Below are 24,080 nucleotides of genomic sequence, written 5' to 3'. Positions count from 1 at the left end.
CTGAAGCCCCCTTTAGTGTATGTGTGCACGTCCCTGAGTGGCGTTATATATTATTATTTAATCGTAGCCTATGTTTAATTGTTTCTCCCTTTTTTTCTTTCTTGCTTTCATTTAGTTATTTTAGGCTAAACACAGACTGGAAATGAAAAGAGTCGCGCTGTCACGTGGTGTCTGGATCGCGCTGCGAGTGACGTTTTGACAGTTTGATATACGACCTGGGTCACTTCATGTGGCCGTGACAATCAGACTGCGGTCATATCGGCTCAGATCCGATCTATATCCGATCTCAGACTACCTCCTGAAGTGACCCAGGACACTTTTGAAAAAATCGGATTCCATGTGACCTGTGTGCATTCAGACTGATTTAAGCAAATCAGATTTTTTTCTTGAAATGACACAGATCGGAAATGGCAACTTCACATACAGTTATTTATCCAATGTCATGCATCTCTCTCTCTCTCTCTCTCTCTCAATCTCTCTCTCTCTCTCTCTCTCTCTCTCCTTTAGACATTTTTTTAACAATCCGTTCCAACTCTCCTTCCATATTCGAGGTAGGCCAAGTCCAATGGCGCTGGTCTCGATTTTTCCGGACACCGTTAACTCCCAAAGGTCACGGAAAAGACTGGAGGTCACCAAAAAAAATGTTTTCTTTCAAAACGACAAGAATGTTTTCCCACTTGGTTTTTCGCGCAGAATCCAACGGTGCCACTCCCGTCGCTCTCCGAGGTCGGCAAAAGGTTCAAAATGGCCGCCAAATTTGGCTAAAAGGCCATAAAAGGCCCCTAAAACGACATATTGGCTATTATTAAAAGACAACAGAAGATACACATCCCCAGTTGGTTTTCCGCCCCGATTCCAACGGTGGTGCTCCCATCGCTCTCCGACATTGGGAATATGCTAACGCTAACCCTATAATGGCTAGGGTTAGGCTAGGGTTAGGGTTAGGCTCCCAGAAACGTGTTGGTGAAACGGAGACCAGATTCCGACTCAGCTCATCAAGCTGAACGCGGCGATATGTGTGTCCCCGCTGACTGCCTCATGGTTCTCTCGGTACTGCCACCCATTTATTTCAACCTTTTCCAATGATCAACGCGCGATTACTCGGGAACACAAGGGTGTTGAGCAAAGTTATTCACATGACTGCGTTCGGCTCTCCGAGACCTACACGGCGATGTGTTCGCTGTTCTCGTACGACACTTGGAAGTTTGAGAATCTGACAAGCAGGAGGGTATTAGAGGTCTAACTCCTAACACCATCTTGAAGGCCCAACTCAGAAAACCTAATCTGAGAACCACAAGATCAACATTCTCATCCTAATTGTATAGCCTCAAACCATAATGTGCACTGAATTCCATGTTCATTTAAAGTTAACTCAGAGCAAAATCTAGACTGAACATTTGACAATGACAGTTTAGTGGGGAGAAGGGTGCATATTTGAGTGTATGTATGTTTGCTCATAACCACTTTGGGGACATTTTAGTGGTAGTCTGGCCGTTATTATCTGACTTTCAATTGTACGTATACACTTTGTTTGGATGATATATAATTCCACTTAAGCTTTGGCAATGTAAACATAGGTTTTGTCATGCCAATAAAGCCATTTGAGTTCAAATTTAATTGAAAATTACGTGAACCGGAGTGTGCTCACTTATTCCAATTTGGGGACATTTCAGGTGGCTCTGACATGTTTAAGACTCATATGGCTGGTTAAGATTCACCTGGGGGTTTCATGTGTGGTCAGGGTTAGGATATGGTTTGAAGTAGGGTGTCAAGCTATTGTGTGCCGGACTGTTGGTACTATGTCGGACCAAATGATATGCACTTGGGAGTGGGGTCAATGACCCTGGATGATCACTGACTCTTTATCCTTCTGACTCGTAAGGATACCTCAGAATGTTTGATGTAATCACTTCAATCAATGGCGGATGTAGGGATTGGTCTGACTTTGTAGTCAAAGAGGGCAGGGAGCTCTACTACAATTAGCCGGCCACATCCCACCTATGAGCAGCACTGATCAGTTGGAGTGAGTTCTTGGTTCCCTGTCTTGTCTCTTTCCTGCCTGTTTCTTGTCACCTTACCTCGCTGGTGTTCTGTTCTGTACTAGTCAGTCTTCTCCAGCCCCTCTCCACCATGCCCTAGCCCCCAGCCCCTGGATCCTTGTTCTATTCCAATTGTTTTGACCTGGCCCCTCTGCTGTATCCCCTCCTGTTTGTTGTTTTTTAGGGCGTCTGTGGATCCGCCCCTTCGGTGAGGGGTATTGTCAGGATCTGCTGTCCATGTGCTGCTTTGGTTGTTTTTCCTTTTCTGTAGTATGCTACTATGCTTTGTGTTCTTGGATTTTATTTTGAAGTTATGCTTTAGTGTTCCTGTCTTGCCTTGTAGTTGTTTAGCTGCCTTGTCTAGTCTTGCTGATTTTTGGTTCCTGTTTTCACCTGTGTCTTGCTTTCCCCAGCCAATCCTTGTGTTGATTTGATTTTCAGTTCACCTGTGTCCCGTTATCTTGTGCCTATTTAAGTCCTGTGTTTGGTTGTGTTCTTTGTTGGATTATTGTCGTGTGTTTAGTCCTAGTCGGTTTTTGTCTGTTCTCCTTTGAACCTTTGCTTAATAAAGGATTTCCTTTTTCTTTGAACTTCCTTGCATTTGGGTCCTACTTGGAAACCACATCCTGACAGAAACGACCAACCTACAGGCTTGTATAGTTGCTCTACCAGAGCTCGAAAGTCAACCACTCCACGGAACTAATGTGTAACATGGCCATGTGCCTTGTCATAATTATGTGATCCATGGTTATTAGAGCCTGTTGGTTTTGAGATAGTTTGATAGGATTATGACTGTGTTGTAATGCTGCATGATAGATGTGAGATCATGCCCAAATCTCTTCTTTCTTCTGGCCCCAAAATTATGGAATGCACTTCCCATTGCAATAATAACTGCAGATTCACTCCCAATCTTAGCTCATAGCAGTTGTCCTAGCATTGACCTCCTACAGGCGTATGCAAAGGCTCAACTTATGCATTTCTTATAGCATTTTTATTTAATAGCAGATTATGTAAACATATATCATTTCATGTAAACTTAGCACTATATAGTATAATATAGATTTCCTACTGTTAGGTTCTTAACTTATGTATGATTATGATGACTATTGTTGTGTGTATAATATGATGTATTGCCCCAGCATTCATAAAGAGCATCTGCTAAATGCCTACACAGCTGGGCCCAATTTACTGGCAAATGTAACAAAAACAGTTTGCTGGCGCATATATGCTGTAAAGATTGCCGAGCGGGCAAGGCAGCAAATCAATGGAGTCCAGTCCAGTGGCGACCTTCAATCATGTTTATTTCCTTTTTTTACAAACTTTTTTCAACTTTTTCTGACAGTCTCCTCTGTACCTGTCATCTCATCAGAAGCACACAGACTGACTCCTTTTTATATGGTGGGCCCCTAGTCCCTAACTGGCCCATACCATTTCCCAGGTATCCAATACATTCACCCCCCCCATAAAACACAATACAAATGTACCTAAAACACTAGCACCGGGATATGCTCCTTTAATTCATATTTCTAGTTACCGCTATGCCCACTAATATATATACACCCACCATACATTAGTAAATGCATTAGAATCATTCTCAATCTCCCCTCTATCCACTTCCCACTTGGCTTCACCCTCCCAGGACTATAAATAGGGTGCATGTTCCCAGAGGGAACTCTTTTGCCCGAACACCACCCTGGGAGGAGGAGAACAGACAAAGGTAAGTTTACACATCACAGCTTGCCATTCTACTTGTCAATTCAAAGTATACTACTACTGTTGACTCCCAGAACTAATGTGCTTTATCTTTTCATTTGTAGGTGTACAATGGGACCAGCAAGTCTACACATTCAGAGTGAAATCCACATACAGTTCACCAAACATCTCAAACCCCCCCTGACCTTCATTAAATGCCTTTGTTACATTCTGTGTCTTTCTTAAACCATTACAATACCTATGCAGAACTGTGTTCGAATATGAATTAGTTTTAGTAACGGCGCCCCGTCGTTACATATGCTTTCCCTGATTTTGATTTATTTTGATTTAGTTTGAGCTGAGAATTATATTTGTACAAGGATGAAGTATCCACAAAGAACTACAACTAGCTCTGCAAGTGTATTATGAAAAATGTCCCCAAAAGTTGGTGGCTAGCTAATTCAATGTAAATATTGCTATTGTTAGTTTGTAATGCTAACAGTAACTCCAGATTGTCTAGTCTACAATTGTTATTAGATGCAATAATCAGCTAGTGACACAGGATGAGGACAACAACATAATATGGTAATGTACAGGGAAGTACAAGCATCCAAAGAGCTAACAATGCTACAATTAGCTGTGTAAGTGTGAAAAAATGTCCCCAAAAGTCACCCGGAAGTAAACCGGAAATCATCATGTAGTTGCAATATTTCACACTTTCAGTAGGGGGCAATGTAGAGCACACACTCCTTCGGTGGGGGGGGGTGGGGGGTGGTGGTGTTATACACACATAACATACACAAATCCTCAAAAATGGTCACATTTGGGGACATTCGTAATTTTAAGAGAGAAGCCCTTTTAGAGCATGTAGAACAAGAATATAATGAAATTTAAGGATTTCCAATCGGGGACGGTACATTTTGTCCCCGATTGTCAAGCTGTCCCCTATCAACTGGTGTGTATCCTGATAGATGTCCCCAAAAGTAGCCTAGGTAAACGCACACACACACACACACACACACACACACACACACACACACACACACACACACACACACACACACACACACACACACACACACACACACACACACACACACACACACAGAGAGAGAGAGCGCGGTTGCTCGTCATTTCCCCTGCGCTCCTCGTGCCCATGTTGGTAACCATGGCAACCTGGGCAGCCCTGCTACCTCAGCAGCACATCATCATCATCAGCACACCTAGGTTGCCATGGTGACCGTCTCCTCCTCTCCTGTGATATCTAAAACAAAGCCCTCTCTCTCTCTCTCTCTGTATGATGACACCAGACCCTCTCCATCAGCCAGGAGCTTACACTCGGTTTAACCCATTTAGGCCTAGAATTATTGAATGCTTTAACCAGTGAAAAATAGCAGATATACAAGCTCACAGCGCGGCACCGAGTGCCGCGCTGCGAGCTTGTAGATCTGCTATTTTTTGAAAAAGTAGTGAAAATTTGTGCAAATCTTTGAATATATGCGTTTTCAAAGCGAACGTTTGTAACTCAAATTTTGCTTCTGGGTGGTCCCTGGAACTAGATATTTTGAAATGGGGGTCCGTGGCCAAATAAATATAATTTTGGGGGTCCTTCACATGAAAAGGTTTGAGAACCACTGACATAGTAGTCTCTCGAGAACAGACTAACTGAGCTCCAGTTAAGTGAAAAGGACCTTTTCTTTGACGATGACTGGCCAGATTGCTGACATAGAAACATAGGTTTTTTCCAAAAATCTTAGAAGGATTCAAAAGACACTTATAGAATCGGGTCAAAATTCTAATTGTCACGATTTTTCAAAAATAGCAGATCTACAAGCTCGCAGCGCGGCACTCGGTGCCGCGCTGCGAGCTTGTATATCTGCTATTTTTTTATATTTAAAGCATAAAATATTGCGTCATAATGTGTTCAGGCCTAAATGGGTTAATGCAGGGGTCCTCAACGTTTTCAGGCCAAGGACCCCTTAGCTGAGAGAGAGAGAGATGAAGCAGGGAGACCCCCTCTACATATTGTATAAATGTGTGATGCAGATAGATTCATAGACTAGCACTGTCACCAGTCTATGTTGGATTTGTGTTTTAGTTTAACTTGACCTGTTACTCTGTACTTGGTCTGCTCTTTTTTAACCACACCTATATGCCGAAAATAGCAGATCTACAAGTTTGTAGATCTGCTATTTTTGGCTCAAGTTCTCCTCAGAATAGTGATGCAAGGGTTCAAGTTGTTAAAAGAATGATCCTATCACAAAGATGTGGCGGCCCCCCCTGTAGTAATTCTGAGAACCACCTAGGAGTCCCGGACCCCCTGTTGAAGACCCCTGCTTTACAATGAATGGATTCTCAAAGTGGGGGTTCCAATAGCGGGGGTCCCCATTAAAGTGTGTTAATTTCACTTTACAATGAATGGATTCTTAACTCATTGAATGCCCTTTTCAAGATGGCCGCCAAGTACCAGGATGCCACGTTCTTAAATTTCTAGTGCACGGATCAATTTTTAGTGCACGGATCGTGCACGCCCATGCACCATATATGCACCATATGTGTAGTACTTTTTAACAGCTTTCAAACAAAAAAATCCGCTTCGAAATCCGTTCAGGCATTCATGAGATACAAGCCTTCAAAGTCAGACAAAACAGCCATTTTTGACATTTTGAAAGATGTGTTTATGGGGCTAAACATGCAATTTCGCAATTGCGATCATGCCTAATACATTTGAGGCATTTTTAGAATTTTTTTTATAAAAAAAAAAATTGAAAAAAAAATAATCTTTTTTTTTTTTTTTTTTTAAATGGCTTCCAACTCGGGAAACTCGGGCTGTGGCAGCCTGAGACTACTGTAATAACTCGGGAAACTCGGGCCTTGGCAATCAATGAGTTAACTCATAGGAGGTCCACGGTGTGCCAACGTGTCAAACTCTTTGACGTCTCCGTGTGCCCTCGACGCGTTGTACAGTAATCTACAGTAAACTGAAGTTTACTGTACGAGACGCGCCTGTGAAGAGAAACACTCCAATTCCCAAAATGCAACAGGTTTATCACGTGACCGGGAAATCTGTACCCTCGTGGAGAGCAGTGTTATGCTGCTGCACAAACGTGCATTTATCTCCTAATCTAACTTTTAAACCACATTCTTGTTTAAAACGCAGCCTTCTCCACCGGCCGTTAAAAAAGCACTGATGCCTGATGATTAAAAAAACACTCACGATAATCGTATCGTGGAGATTTCATTTTAGTGATATCGTCCTCCGTCATGCACTGGGATCAATTCACCTTTTATTTGTCGAGCGGCATATCCGGTTAAACCCTCTATAATTGGTAAAAGGTACTTATAATAAAACCTTCGACGCGTTGTGAGCTTGTAGATCGGCTATTTTTTGGCAAATGTTCCGCCCCAGGATAATGGATGTTGGGGAATATTTTGATTATCGTGATATTGTAAATCGTGTGATATGAAATGTTCATATCGTCCCATCCCTAGTGTGTGTGTGCGAGCACGATTGTGCGTATGTGCATAAACATTGGCGTCTCAGGGAATGCAGACTCCTGGGTAGGGAGGACGGTCTATTTTTGACCACACAAACCTGCCTGTCCTCTGTGTTGCTAGGCAACCGTCCATCCATCGCCAGGGCGATGAATTTTGTCTCGCTGATCATTTAAGATAGACTGAAACATGGAGAGTGGAGACGTCCAATGCTTCGAACAAACGGACAACTCTACTGGTGAAAACCCCATGTGTCCAAAAGAACGTTTATTAAAAATCACACCGGAGTGAACTGAGCGGTGGAGGCTGCATGTGAGTGTGTGTATGCGTGCGTGCGTGAGTGTGAGTGAGTGAGTGTGCCTGGCCTGGCCTGAACAACAGCAGAGGTATTGCAGGCTACATACAGACACGCATACACACAGAGCTCCGTATAGGAGTGGTGTGACCACCGCTCAAAAAAAAAATGAGAAAAAAGCAGATCTGCAAGCTCGTGGCTGAGCGCAATATGGTTCTGACTGCACAGGTTTAACGTCTACATAAATCATATTTCCGCTTCGGTATATTGCCAACAACGATAAATGGTAAATGGTAAATGGTGCATTTATATAGCGCTTTTAATCCAAAGCGCTTTACATAGATTGTGCATTACATTCACCCATTCACACACACATTCATACACCGGTGGCGGAGGAAGCCATGCAAGGCACCAACCTACTCACCGGAGGCAATTAGGGGTTCAGAGTCTTGCCCAAGGACCCTTCGACATTAACTCAGGGGGAGCCCGGATTCGAACTGGGAACCCTTCGGGATTTATACCCTTCGTGCTCTAATACCAGTTTCTCTACCCCTGAGCTATGTCGCCCCTACGATCACAATTGTTGCTTGTTTGTTTGCTTTCTCGTGGCGTTAGATACGAAGAGAATTATAATGGCTCTTTGGACAGCGCGGGCACGCTAAGAGGTTGTGGGTTCAAATCCAGTGTCATTTTACGAGGTTTCTTCCAGACAGGGACTGTATTCATTTGCTGCCCACTCTCTAGTGCAATCCTCTCAGTGTACAACACACACACACACACGCACACACACACACACACACACACACACACACACACACACACGCACGCACGCACACAGCTAGATGGAGCAGCACAGGAATAGAACTGTCAGGCCTACATTCCCCTAAATATACTGTGGATCCAGTACTATGTGGGCTCCCGTCAAGTAACTTGACATCCTTATTTAACCCATTTAGGCCTGAACACATAACTGAAAGCATAACATGACGCAATATGTTATGCTTTTAATATAAAAAAATAGCAGATATACAAGCTCACAGCGCGGCACCGAGTGCCGCGCTGCGAGCTTGTAGATCTGCTATTTTTGAAAAATCTGGAAAATGTGAATTTTGACCCGATTCTATAAGTGTCTTTTGAATACTTCTAAGATTTTTGGAAAAAACCTATGTTTCTATGTCAGCAATCTGGCCAGCCATCGTCAAAGAAAAGGTCCTTTTCACTTAAATGGAGCTCAGTTAGTCTGTTCTTGAGAGACTACTATGTCAGTGGTGCTCAAACCTTTTCATGTGAAGGACCCCCAAAATGATATTTATTTGGCCACGGACCCCCATTTCAAAATATATAGTTCCAGGGACCACCCAGAAGCAAAATTTGAGTTACAAACGTTCGCTTTGAAAATACATATATTCAAAGATTTGCACACATTTTCACGACTTTTTCAAAAATAGCAGATCTACAAGCTCGCAGGGCGGCACTCGGTGCCGCGCTGTGAGCTTGTATATCTGCTATTTTTCACTGGTTAAAGCATTCAATAATTCTAGGCCTAAATGGGTTAAGTGCCCTGCAGCGGTGAGAACCACAGGCCTTGTAGAATAACTGGCTTTTTCTTTGCCGTCGGGCAGAAAAGCTCTCATCTCCATAATAATCCACTTTTCATTTATTTGTATAAATAATAACCAGCCAGGTGTGGTGACAACAGGCTAAGATGCATTATGATTACATGCTATACGCTATATTTAACACACAAGCTTTACAAGATCAGCAATTCCACTCAATCCGTTTTGTTAAACTCACAACCCGTTATCATGAATAAAACGCTGGATGCTTAAGCATAAGATAAAGTTGAATATGAAGCATGATGACGGTAATGCGCGGTCCGCAAGAGCTACTGTAAAGAGAAGAGTGTCCTCTAAACTGGATATACTCGGCAAGAGGAACGAATGACTGTTACCGTACCAAACTCAGCAATAGTAAGTAAACTAAAGTAGCTATTACACACTTTTGTGAGAAATGAGCATTGAGCTTGCTTTTTCATAATATTTTAATCTGGAGTGCTGCTGTTTTAGCGTCCCTCCCCTCCTACACTGAGTGACTGTGACAGCAGTCTATGGTGACGGGCCGGACGTGTATATGACAGTGTCACATAGGCTACAGTGTGTCTGATAAGATTTGACAACAATCAACCAATGGATTAGGAGAAATACTAACACCAGAGCTCACAGCTGCATGCCTGCTGTAGACGTATTGTCACAGCTTTAAAACAAAAAAAACATTGATACAGTACTCGAATAGTGAATACTTGAATATTCGGTGACCCTAACACACACACACACACGCGCGCGTAACGCTAGTAATTATAAAACTGACTTCTGTTTCGATGCAACTCTTAAGCGCCCGACAGACGGACGGAGGTTGAGGTGGTCGTTCCTGCTTGGATCAGTGGGGACCACGCCGCAGTGGAGACAAACACACTCGCCCCGCAACGCTGGGCAGTATTTCACAAAGATGACCACAATCCAGCTCTTGCCGCCTGCGAGCGCATGCAATTTCACGGGACCGCGCCCGCTTGCCTCGCCGCTCCTCAACTTCTCCGCACGTCAAAAAATAATAGCCCGCCTCTCATTGAAAATGAATTACTAGGACACAGCAACCGCGCTCCGTCTGAAAGCCGCTTTACAGTTTACATATTAAATATTATGACACTAGTCTAGAGGCTGTTATTCACTGATATAATCCCCAAATAACCCCATTAGTTCCAGGGGACCCCCCAGGCATGGCAGACGACCAACGGGGGTGCAGCGTTGAGTCGGTAGGATGGATGGTTTGTCCAGAACCACTTCAAAAGGCTCTGACCGTGGCCCAAATGAGCCAATTGATTGCCATGGCAACCCCAGCCATCTGGAGCTTGATTTGGCAAATTCCCCACACCGGTCGAATTCCGCACACCTGCCATTTGATTACGCATCAACACAGTCAATTTGCACGCTTCAGACAATCTCCACACACCGCCAACACCGCCATGGTCATATGCTGATAACACCGGTGATCTCCATTCTCCATATATGGGCATAAAAGGGAGGGACACAGACAGACAGACTGTTTCAACGGGCACTCTGACTACAGGTATAACAAGTATGGCATAACAAGGTAGGCCATGCGCTCCCTATTGGTGTCGTTCACGAGCAGCCCGAGAACGGGCACCTCAACAGATAATTCTATTTGTGATATGCAATACTAGCTGCAATACAGTATGAGATAAAAGCAGCATTACTAGAGGTCCTGGTAGGAGATAAAACCAGCAGTACTGTCTAGAGGTCCTGGTAGGAGATAAAACCAGCAGTACTAGAGGTCCTGGTAGGAGATAAAACCAGCAGTACTAGAGGTCCTGGTAGGAGATAAAACCAGCAGTACTAGAGGTCCTGGTAGGAGATAAAACCAGCAGTACTAGAGGTCCTGGTAGGAGATAAAACCAGCAGTACTAGAGGTCCTGGTAGGAGATAAAACCAGCAGTACTAGAGGTCCTGGTAGGAGATAAAACCAGCAGTACTAGAGGTCCTGATAGGAGATAAAACCAGCAGTACTAGAGGTCCTGGTAGGAGATAAAACCAGCAGTACTAGAGGTCCTGGTAGGAGATAAAACCAGCAGTACTAGAGGTCCTGGAAGGAGATAAAACCAGCAGTACTAGAGGTCCTGGTAGGAGATAAAACCAGCAGTACTAGAGGTCCTGGTAGGAGATAAAACCAGCAGTACTAGAGGTCCTGGTAGGAGATAAAACCAGCAGTACTAGAGGTCCTGGTAGGAGATAAAACCAGCAGTACTAGAGGTCCTGGTAGGAGATAAAACCAGCAGTACTAGAGGTCCTGGTAGGAGATAAAACCAGCAGTACTAGAGGTCCTGGTAGGAGATAAAACCAGCAGTACTAGAGGTCCTGATAGGAGATAAAACCAGCAGTACTAGAGGTCCTGGTAGGAGATAAAACCAGCAGTACTAGAGGTCCTGGTAGGAGATAAAACCAGCAGTACTAGAGGTCCTGGTAGGAGATAAAACCAGCAGTACTAGAGGTCCTGGTAGGAGATAAAACCAGCAGTACTAGAGGTCCTGGTAGGAGATAAAACCAGCAGTACTAGAGGTCCTGGTAGGAGATAAAACCAGCAGTACTAGAGGTCCTGGTAGGAGATAAAACCAGCAGTACTAGAGGTCCTGGTAGGAGATAAAACCAGCAGTACTAGAGGTCCTGGTAGGAGATAAAACCAGCAGTATAGAGGTCCTGGTGGGACAGAAGACCAGCAGAACTGGTGGGGGTATGTCATGTATTCAGCGTGGACAGAGTTTATCTATCTATCTATGAGAGAGAGGGACAGAGACAGGCAGAGAGACACACACGCACACAGAGAGCTTACCTAGTGGGTGGTCAGCATAGTCAGGTCTTTGGATCTCACCAGGTACGAGTCTCATGGGAGTCTGCAGCAGCCAACGATAGAAACAGCAGGGTTTAGATGGATTACTGAAACGACTGGTTACCTCCAGTCACACAGTGCTGGGCAGGTGACAGGCAGGCCACCTGGATGTGAATCATATGGACTGTAGAGCTGTCACCATCAGAGTTTACCATTAGACATGCACCTGGATGTGAATCATATGGACTGTAGAGCTGTCACCATCAGAGTTGACCATCAGACATGCACCGATTGCAAAATCCTTGGCCGGTACCTGTTCCTGTTTGTTTTTAGCATTCTGTGTCACCGTTATAGAGCTGCATGATTATGGCAGAACTTATTACGGGTCCATATTGAGAATGAGATCATTTAATAAATTATTTTTAACAAACAAAATCTTCTTTCAATGCAAAACGATCTGTCTTATTTTGACAAAAAGCTAACATACATAAATAAGTGCAACTCCAAAGCATGAAAGCCAAACAGAAATGCAATTGTCAATGAAAAAAACACAATTAAATCGTTAATCTCAATTATTTGAGTGACAATTAATCGTCATAATCGTGACAGCCCTACGTACGCAGGGGTCTTCAACGTTTTCAGGCCAAGGACCCCTTAGCTGAGAGGGAGATAACGCAGGGACTCCCACTACATGTTGTATAAAATTGTGTTGCAGATTTTGACTGACTTGTTTCACAGCACTGTCATCAGTCATCAGCTGTGTTAATATGTTTTTTCAGACATTTAACTACTAAATTGTTGATACTTATTACATTTGATCTTTCACTCTGTCCTTGGTCTGATCTCTTTTACCTCAACAACAGAAATAGCCGATCTACAAGCTCTCAACGCCTCGAACCGCGAGGTGTCAAGTTCTCCTCAGAATAGGGATGCGAGGGTTCCAGTTGTTTAAAATAATTATCCTATCACACAAAGATTTGGAGGACCCCCTGTAGTACCTCTGAGGACCCCCTGGCCTAGGGGTCCTGGACCCCCTGTTGAAGACCCTTGGCGAACATTATGAGTGTCGTGATGAGGAGCTCACCAGTGGATAGTGAGGACGTAGTTTTCCAGTGAAGTGGTATCCAGGCCATGGGTCTGTGTTGGTGTCCTTCACCACACAGTTCTTACATTCACTCTGATCCTCCTCTGTTGTGCGCACACGCACACGCACGCACACACACACACACACACACAAACACAAACACACACACACACACACACACACACACACACACACACACACACACACACACACACACACACACACACACTTTACTATTTACAATTTAGGCATTCAGCAGACACTTTTAATCCAAAGCGACTTACAATAAGCAGGTAAGTAAGCATTAAGCAGTAAGCATCAATATTATAAGCAAGCTAATATGTCAGTACAACAACAATACAACAATAAATCTAGAAACGCAATAACATAGGTAGACCACACACCTTATCAGTAAAAAAAAAATCTAAACCTAAAAATGCTATCTAGCTTCATGTGTGGTCATTGAGGGAAGGGGAGTGTTACTTACAGTAGTGGTATGGGTTTAGGTGGAGTCTGAAGAGGTGAGTCTTTAGTCCACGGTGGAAGCTAGGGAGTGAGTCTGTATTTCTAAGTGCGACAGGGAGTTTATTCCACAGTTTGGGGGCCAGGAGGGCAAATTGTCTAGGACCAGTGGATTTTTGTCCTGGGGTTCTGTCAGCATCCCTGTGTTGGCTGATCTGAGTGAACGGGTGGGGTTGTAGGGGTTGATCAGGTTTTGGAGGTATGGAGGAGCCGTACCTTTGGCTGCTTTGAAGGTCAGCATCACGTACACACACGCACACGCACACACAATGGTGTAAAGTAAGTAAACTAAGAAGTACATTCACTCAAGAACTGTATTTAAATCATAGGCAAATATTATACTTTTTTCTCCACTACAGTTATTTGAAAACTTGAGTTACTACTGTAACTAAAGTTTGGGATTTTTTTTTTATTACAAAACATACACTGTTTATGAGCACACACTGCAAGCTTATAGATCTGCTATTATTTCAAAGGATTTCTTTTGGAAACACCCAAAATTGGACATTCTGCATAATGGCTACTTTCTACTTTTGACTACTTTAAGTATATTTTGATGCCAATACTTTCACTCAAGTAAAGTTTGAATAGCAGACTTTTTACTTGTAACAGAGTATGTTTGGTGGTATTGCTACCTTCAATCAGGTGAAAGGATTTGGGTATGTCTTCCACCACCGACGACAGTCGACAGCCATGTGACACCACTATGCTACTTACTGTAGCTCATCATGTACTGTAAACATTCCTCACTGGCTGCTAAGGGCCTGGCTATGTTTGGCTTTCATCCCATACCTGTGCTAAATCAATTAGAAGTCAATGTCTGAATGGCAACATGCCTGAATGGAGAGAGGCCACCGACGTTTACATTTTTTTGCGCATTAAGGTTTTTGCGCAGAAATATTTTTATGGAAACACTTCAGATTTTGCAAAAAAAAATCATTTCTCAAAAAAAATGTTTGCGCTTGGAGGAGGTGGATTTTGGGACTTTATTGAAAAAACGAAATGCGCACTTGCATTCAATGCATTGAACTCGCGGGAAGGGGTGCTGGGGGGGGGGGGGGGGGGGTGGTTCTTGTACCAACACCGCAGCCCCCGCTTATGATCAAAGCAGTTGTCCTCGAAACCATTGTCATTCGTCTCCGTCCCGCAACGGCGTCACGCGCACAGAACGGCCGAGGACAACAGACCTCCAAGTCCAAATGATTTTTGGGGTGTTATCTCAGATGACAGTTGAAGGACTTTTAAGACCTTTTTAATAACTAAAGAACTAAAGAAAAGTCCATTACTGCATCAAAAGTAATCGACAAGCTAGAAAGATGAAATTCTGGGAAATTGCAAGTGATGTTGCCATTTTTGGCATTCAAGTCAATGGGGTTACTTTTATTGAGTAACCTTTAGCCTATGAGAAAGCAGAATAAAGGTGACATCATAGAGTAACTTTTAGCCAATGAGGGAGCAGCAAAAACTGCTTTTTAGCCAATGAGGAAGCTGCATAAAGTGACGGCACTGAGAATGCTGCTTCCCCATTGGCTAGAAGTTCCTCCATAAACTTGTAACAGAACAATAGTGTGTTGCCCTAAGCAACCACACTAACTATACCAGGGGTGGGCAACTTTGATGATGGAGAGGGCCACTACATTTTCACACAGAGGGCCACAATGCATATACATAGCAAAAATAGCAGATCTACAAGCTCAAAACGCGTCGCACTGTAGATCTGCTATTTTTGAAATGTTTTAATTGGAATCCTGAAAAGTAACTTATTTTTGTTTTAATTTCAAATGCATGTATATGTTCTTATGTTAATTAATGTATGAACTTAAATACAAATACATTGGACATAACAAATATAATAACATATTCATACTAGTCATTTAGCTACTGATATAAACTGAAGTAATTGAAGTGGTTAATTTTCTCAATGTTTTGAATTGGAACAGCTGAAATCAATAATATATCAGTACTCTAATATCAACCTGAGGGCCGCATTAAGTGAAGGTTGGGGCCGCATGTGGCCCCCGGGCCGCCAGTTGCCCATGTATGAACTATACTATACAAAAAATGGTCAACTAAAGACGGTTGCTAACCTCACTCAAATGCACTTGACTTGCCCGTCGGTCAACCTGAAAGCAGAGTCTTGCACGAGCGTTTTAATTGCCTGCTGCGGTCAGTGAGACACAGTGAGTCATACACAGTGAGTCGACGTACACAGTGAGTCAACGTGCATCATCAGTACATACTTAACCAATTAAACCAAAAACATATGGGTCACGTTTTAAGCGTGTGGATCTATTTTCTGCAAAGGTTTTCCCAGAATGCAGATGCTGGGGTTCAAGTTTAAAACGACCTCGTCTCATGACGAGTGTAGCTTACGTCGGCAGCAGAACATGAGTCATACAGTGAGTAAGTGAGTCAATCATAGGGTTCATACGTCAGAAGTACATACTTGCTTTTTTGTGCAGCTGCTTATGAGTTCCCCAGCTCCCTTTGAAACATTCCTGCAGAAACAAGAGAGAAGAGGAACAGAGAATAAAACACATGAGCACAAGAGCAGGGCTTTCCAATGTTTTTCAGTCCTAGGACCCCTAAGCTGAGAGAGAGAGATGAAGCAGGGACCCCCACTACATGTTGCATTAAATTGTGGTGCAGATTAAACTGTTCCATAGATATCGTCATAGACTTGTTTGACAGCACTACCATCGGTGTTGTGTAAATTAATGTTTTTTTTGCTTGTTTCAGACATTTAACCACTTAAACCCCCAATACTGTACATGTACTGTTGTTCATTTGTGTCTAATACAAAATTCAAATCAATCAATACTTAGTAAACGTGACCTTTGGCTCTTGCTTATTTTTTTATTTTATTACATTCAGACGACCTTTTGCTCCCTTTTCCTGGGCTTATAGATCTGCCATTGTCTTCTTTTTACCTTTTTAACATTTTTATCCCACGATGTTGTAACCCATTTTTCACCCAGTGCCAATTGGCTAAGCTGTAATCCTGGGTGCTGCTCTCCCTCAGCCAACCTGGGGAGAGCCCCGAACTGAGCTCATGCTTCCTTCAGTGCATGAGGAGTGAGCACGCCGCTTCTTATCACCTGACAGGGGGGGAGCTTCCCCGGTAGAACGTAGCACTTGGAGGGAACATTACCAACCAGCGCCCTCAGCGTCCCCAGCGGGAATCGAACCCGGGACCTTCTAGCTTGAGCCGACAGTGCTATTAGCTACGATATTATTATCGTATCGTATAGTGCGTGCTTTAACTTTTTTTTTAACAACAACCTTTTAATATCACTTACACCTCCCTTACACCTCCTTTAAAATGTGCTCTGATCTTATAAGGAAATCCCACATTGGTCTGCCAGGTAAAATGTTCCTCTTGGTGACGCAGCAGAACTCCATATAGCACATTGTCCATTCACTACTAAAATACAGCAGAACTACATATAGCACATTGTCCATTCACTACTAAAACACACACATTCCAGTTGCATTTTACTTCATTGTTTCACACAAGCATTGTGTGTCAACATTCCTGTGTAATCTGAAGACGTCATTAGTGTACTGACTGCTCTCTTGATGACTTGGTAGCTTGATAACATATAAGGCACAACTTCTGAATAAGTACTAACTAGCCCATATCTAAAAGACAATATCAGTTTCTTTCTTGTAGCCAAATATATATATTATCAGTTTGAGAAACACTCATTTATACTAGCAAAGTGGTACACACTACACAGTATCTCTAAAGTCATGTCATCAACATGGATCTGTCCCATTTCCCATATTCCCTCCTGATTGGCTATGATTGCCTTATAAAGTTTGTGTATGCGACCTGATGCGGTCACTTATCTCCCGATTAGGGAGTCTTACTGGTACTAGCACGACTACCGTGTGCCAAAAATAACTTCTATCAGCTCTTTTTAGGCAAGGGACAGCCTCAACCCATGGAATATTAATTGAGTTCGTGTTGACAAGTGTATCTAATAGGAACCGATTTATATTAATCCATGTCTCCTATGACCCCGCTGCATTCTGGGATGTGGGTGGATCCACACTAAGAAAGATTAAAAGGGAACTCACTCAACTTCTCTGATTGCTGTGCCAAACCTCTGATCATTACCGTTTATGTACCAGTTAGACATCGTTCATAATCATCTTCAATTTGACCTTCCCAGATATATTAATCAGCAAAGACCACAACAATGATTATGGTGATTATGGTGGGATTATGGATGATGTGGTAATTAGTTTGAAGGCGGGAGCATATTCTCTGTCTGGACTCATTTACTCTCCCAATTTCACTGTTTTTTTTTTTTGATAGATTGAACAATTTATTAGTCAAACATGGAGGTACAGAGTGGTGGTACAGTAAAACATCTAGGCGAAAAGGATAAAAAAAAGGACATGTTACTTGCGCCAGGAGAGTGCACAAGTACTGTGTTTGGCTGCGTAAGTGCGTATGCACGTATGTACGTACGTATGCATGTACGTATGCATGTACGCAGAGTCTTCTAATCAGAGAGTCCTGCCACTGCGGGGTCAGAAACAGCGCTGGTCACGTGGTTCATTGTCACTTTACACCTCATAGACTTCAATGCATTTTGTAAACTTCCGGTTCGCCGTTTGTCACTATACGCCAATAGATGTGTGCGTAGAAGACCTGGCCCCATGAAGTGGCCCCACGACGCAACTCTCCGTAGGTAGAAGGCTCTGCATGTACGTACGTGTGTACATAATTGGTGTCTGCCTGTGTTTAAGCCTGTAGCCCAATCAGGGACCAGCATTTTCTGGCAACGTCATCATTAACAGCCAATGAGGGACCAGCATTCCTGGTGATACCAGTGGTGATGTCACTGGCATCGCCAGTGGTGATGCCAGTGGTGAGCGCACCTCATGGCGCGCTCTCCTGGCGCACAAGTAGGACATGTATGTTGGCACCTCGACAGAGTGCAGTTCTAGTTTCTATTGTGGCCCTATGCATTCAATTCATCAACAGAGCATAGAATATGTCCACATAAATACAAGCCATCAGCAAATGCAATAGTTATATTTACAGAGGAAAAAACTATGGCGGTGTGTTAGCCCTCATTTGAAGAGGAATTGATATCTAATTCCCAATATTGTTTTCTGACAGATTATTTTTCAGGAGGCCAGTTTAAAGTTAAGTTTTTCAAGATTATTCTTATTCTTTTACCAATTTGTACTGGGGACCACCCTCTTCAAGGCTCCCGTAGTACTGTAAATGGGGATGTCATAATTCACTCAATGTAACCGATTCCATATTATGATTCACGATACTGGGTTCACCATACGATCTTTCACCATTTTATTTGAACAAAATTAGATTTCAGACAAATTATGATTATATTTAAATTCTCAGACAAAAACTTTAGTTGTTGCTATAGTTAGGCAACACGCTATTGTTCTAGGTCCAAAATCTTCTCTGCCTTATATGACAGGTCACTTGTTGTCACTGTTGTTCTTATGTGTTCGTCATACTGTTAAACAGACAGACAACTATTCCACAATCTCTGAATGATATAGAGAGAGTCTGGAACTACAGCTCCTGAACGGCGAGTAATGGAAGCTGGCATTTCCGTTCATGAAAATATATTGTAAATGTCATTTCTGCTAAGCAGCAAGCTAAATATTCTTAGATGATTTTTATTTACTGTATATCACGATAAATGTGCGCGATGTGAGACGGAAACCAAGTGAGGAGGAGGCTTCACTTCCACTTTAAGCGGGTACTCATCATTCTTCTTACGTTATTCCAGACTGTATGACGGGAGCATTTGCAAATCGCCGAGTCAACAGTCTGGCCACGCGAGACTACTCAACGGGGACCTGCCATGGGTCACAGACAAGGTCAGAGACAGAAGGATGAGAGGCTGGCTGGGCACTGCGCCAGCGTCACTATAGTGAGAGTGACACTGTGGGAACCAACATGAAGTGAAAAGAGGTCCACCAACAACTATGTAGACAAACTGCGGTGCGACAACACTACAGAGCTCTAGACCAGGGGTCTTCAACAGGGGGTCCTCCAAATCTTTGTGTGATTTTTCTCCTTTTTTATATTAACCACTTGAACCCTAGCGTCCATATTCGGAGAACTTTATTCAAAAATAGCAGATCTACAACTTAAGCTCACAACGCCATCGGCTATTTTCGGCAAAGAGCTTTGGTGTAGAGGAGAAAATGAGCAGACTAAGTAAAGAGTGAAAAGACAAGTATTGAGTTCAAGTGGTTAAATATCTGAAAACACAAATTGGCATGATTCCAAAATATGCTGATAACTGTGCTGTCAAACGAAACTATATGGAATCTATGAAAAGGTTGAGAGTGTCCCTGCTTCATCTCTCTCTCAAAGGGGTCCTTGGACTGAAAACGTTGAAGACCCCTGCTCTAGACCCCAATGCTAGACAGGTGGATGCGGAGGGCAGCAATTCTGAAGTCTGGAGTTGGTGGTGTTGACTAGACCGCACTCTCGCATCACACCGTTGCAATTTCTTTCAACAAACTCTTTCTATATACTTTGTTTAAGCCCGTAGCCAATCAGGGAGCAGCATTCTTGGTGACGTCACCATCAACAGCCAATGAGGGACCAGCGTTCTTGGTGAAGTCAAAATGGCACGCTCTGCTGGCGCAGAAGTAGGCAAAATCTTGGCCACGAGTGCACAGGCCGCCAAGGTGGCACCTCGACAGTGCAGTCTAGTTTTGCTTTACGAATCCTACACGCCAGAGAGAATTCTAAGTTTTACTTCCAATGTTCAATGCCAAAAAACACAATTGAATCAATGATCACACATTTGTATGACAATAGTGAAGTGAAAAGATTTATGATTGTGACAACCTCACTCGTCATGTGAACAAATCAACGTTCCCATCCTACTTATTATAACTCTATGGTTCCCATACATATGGAAATGTATTAGGCTAACTGTTGCATACGTTTTACACGCGCGCACGCACACACACACACGCACACACTCACACGCACACACATGAGCAGAGTCAGCAAATGGGAGTAAAAATATCTGTCGCAGCCAGCAGGAAACAGGAGCCTGGGGCATGGAGAGACAAGAGCATGGAGTTTGGCTGTCCTCGGCTCACTCACACATAAAACTTTTACACTTTAGTTTAACATTACAAGCCATTGGGATCAAATCCAAACAAATTATTCACACCCTCTCTGAGGTGTCTGACTGGCTGTGTGTCTGTCTGGGGAGCAGCGTTACATCTGCTCAGAGAAGACAGAAAAGGAGAAAAGAAAGAAAGCAGAGCCCCAGACTCCCATGGCCAGGCGCTGCTGCCACGCCGACACTGGTGACCCATCGTATCCTGTGTCGCCGACGGCTGTCAGAAGCGTCTAGTGGATACGCAAGGCGGTTTAGGACATGGTTTAGGACCCAAGCTTGTGATTGGGAGGTAGGGAGCGCTCCATTGTAGTCACTTGGACCGCGGCAGAGGTGCACCAAAACCAAAACCTAAACCCAAACCTAACCCTAACCCTGACCTTAACCCTAACTCTAACCCTAATCCTAACCTTAGTAAAACTAGCGCTAGTGAATACTAACCTGGTGAAATGCTAACCTGCCAATGCTGGTGTGTAGCTAACCTGCCGAAACCTGCCAGGCGAAAACGAGCGCTCTACTCCTAAACCGCCTTGCATATCTGCTAGACGCCTGTCAGAAAGCCAGAGCTACCGAATTCGACTGGGTAACCGTTGTGGGCATAACCCACCGGCGCTGCTGAGGTTAAGTGGAGTTTTGCCATTATAGCAGCGGCTAACCAGTTAACCAAAACGGCTCTACTATGGCTCGCCCACCCCCACTCAGGAAAAGGACAGATCTACAAGCTAACAGCGTTGTTTGCCTTGTAGATCTGTCATTTTATCTTTCATTGCTTTTTAGCGAGCGAGCCTGTCTGGTCTATGGCTTCACTTCACTTCAGCGCCGGTGGAAAACGTGCTTTGACCCCATTTGCCGCTCGCTTCTCGCATCCGGTCTAACGCCCGCCCACCGCATCCGCTCATCTCCCCGCGTACACAAGCGTCGCAAAACGCCGGCGCGTTTCCGTATCCGCTCTACACCGGACGTGCGACGCATTTTCTTTAAAAGGCGAACCACGGTGGATGGGTGTGTTAACTGTAAATGTATTGGAGCAGCAGCGCTGCCGCCGCCGCCGGGGCCTTGGTGGTCGGGTTATGATGCGTTGTTATGACAGAAATGAAAACAGAATGTAAAAATATGAATAATAATTATAGCACACACACAGACACGGACCTGCGAGCAGAAGTAGGAGCCCGGTATGTGCAGCTTAATGCAGGTGGGACACTGCAGCTTGGCCTCCTTGCCGCAGCCCTCCGTCTCGCATTCTCTCGGCTGTTGCTGCTGCTCTGCGTCGCTGCTGGTGTTCGCCATGCTGCCTATGCCTGGCCTGCCCTGCCTCTACCAGCAGAGGAGGAGGAGGGGAGGGTGGCTGGTGGCATGGGGTAGTTTTTACCCCGTTTTTATTTTATTTTATTATTAGTATCTTTTTTTATGCAATTTACTGTAGGCCCTACTACAGTAAATTTCATGGATTCAAAATAAGAAGAAAATAATAATAATCTATAGGCCTATATAAATTATGGAAAATCTAAGATGGGAAAACCCTTGAGAAAACACACGGTGACGTCATCCAAAGGGAAAACCCTTGAAGTAACACAGAGTGATGGATATGAAATTTGGCCAGAATTATTATTAAATTAATTATAAATACCTCATGTCTTTTCTTGTTACAATTACTATCATAGCCAAACAGCACATTCTGCCAATAAAGATTAAAGTCAGGGTCAATATTATCAACAATAAAACGAGATACATCTTTCCAAAATGTGTTCTAAATTTAGTCACTCTAAGCCATTATTCATGGTATTTGAGATTGAAGCCAAGCAGTACTATATTCAAACAATTCGTGACTCAAAAAATAAGAAGGCTGAAAAAACGACTCTTTTGTGTTCACATTTTAATATTTTCGTTTAGTAATTCCCCCTGGCTATGATTTGTTTTATATTGATGTATTGATAACTTGTCTTTTGTGTTGTGTTGTACTGTACTGTATTGTCTGTTTCGTATTGTCTTGTTAACTGTACGTCATGATGTTTGAATAAAGATTTATTAAAAAAAAAAAAAAAAAAAAAAAAACACAGAGTGATGTCATCAACCGGGTGATGATGACGTCACCCAGTTCACGTCCCAGGCCATATATCCACGAGTTTCCTACGCCCCATAGTGCATTGCGCAAACGTCTGCATCGATCTTCCGCCGCCGATTTACAAGCTCACAACGGGTTGCATCTGCGACGCGACGTGAGCTTGTATGTCTGCTGTTAAACCCGGAAGTTTGGTCCTTATAGTCTCCAGTAAACTCCCGCGGAAACTTGTGGATAAGGGCCACGAGAAGGGCCGTCTATGCCCGTAGCCAATCCGATGGGCATAAACGGGCATATGTCCAAAAATCTTGAGGATTGGTGGATTGGTAAACTTCACATGAGTTAAGGCCTCTCCATACTTCGACCGAAATGTTCGGTGAGTTGTGTTTTCCGACGTGCACATTTCCGAACTCTCGTTTGGTCCAATGCTTTTCAGAAGTCCCGAGGGATATAATTTTATGGTAGAAAAGGACCTTTTGACCGAAAACGGCGGTTTCGGTCAAAGTATGGAAAGGCCTTTAGCCTTACATTAAGACGCATTCTGCAGAGACTTTCGCATTGTGACGTTGGGGCGACGGCAGAAGCTTCTTACCGACTTGTCAGACAGGTCGGGGGCATGGTCGGCAAAACTGCTATTGCGGCTCTACACATGCATAAATGCGAAATATAGCTTCCGGAGAAGTTCTGCAAGATGTATGCGACCTGTCCGGAAGCCTTGTTTAATGTATTAGTCCGTATTTTTAAATACAATTAGTTTTTACCAAGTGTACTGATTTTCCTCAAACCGCTGGTATAGTGTATACAGGGTAACTGCACAATGTAATCACTTTTAAGACCTTTTTAATACCAAATTGTCAAATATTGCGTAAGAAAGAGGAAAACATCGTGAAAATAAATGATCTACAAGCTCACAACGCTGCAGTGGAAAAACTGGCTTGGGAACGCCTCAGTATCGGGATGAGGAAATCTGGAAATCTCAGTTGGAACTGTTACCCCCGCGACCCAATTCCGGATAAACGGTTGAAGATGGATGGATGGATGATTTTGTTTTACTTCTCTTATTTAGTTTTTTTTTTTTTTACCTTTTAAATTCTACTGTTTACTGTTGTCTTATCTCATTTCATTGCACTGTATTGTATTCCGCCATTGGAAAGCACTTTGTAACCTTGTTTTGAAATGTGCTCTATAAATAAGGTTTAATATTATTATTATTATTGTTATTATTATTATATTGTAGTAGTAGTAGGCCTAGTAGTAATAGTAGTAGTAGTAGTAGTAGTAGTATTTATATGTTTAGAATTAAGAAGGCAATTTTAAACTAGAAGTCTGACTCTCCAAGTTTGGTGCGTGCCTGAAA

General features: G+C 43.3%; 1 protein-coding gene across 2 annotated transcripts in view; it reads right to left on the bottom strand.

Annotated features, from left to right (window-relative positions):
- Positions 1-21,960, bottom strand: part of metap1 (methionyl aminopeptidase 1) — a 61,927-nt gene extending 39,967 nt beyond the window's left edge. For both annotated transcript variants that reach the window (XM_080750122.1, XM_080750123.1), the window contains exons 1-4: positions 21,814-21,960; positions 15,972-16,023; positions 13,004-13,107; positions 11,923-11,983 (exon numbers count right to left, since the gene is read on the bottom strand). In XM_080750122.1, coding sequence (XP_080606248.1) covers positions 11,923-11,983; positions 13,004-13,107; positions 15,972-16,023; positions 21,814-21,951 — 355 coding nt within the window. In that variant the 5' untranslated portion in view covers positions 21,952-21,960. The remainder of the gene's footprint in view (positions 1-11,922; positions 11,984-13,003; positions 13,108-15,971; positions 16,024-21,813) is intronic.
- Positions 21,961-24,080: the final 2,120 nt, after the last annotated feature.

This window comes from Nannobrachium achirus (genome assembly GCF_963921795.1).
Source record: "Nannobrachium achirus genome assembly, chromosome: 20".
Lineage (NCBI taxonomy): Eukaryota > Metazoa > Chordata > Actinopteri > Myctophiformes > Myctophidae > Nannobrachium > Nannobrachium achirus.
This window is presented reverse-complemented; position numbering and strand designations above follow the sequence as displayed.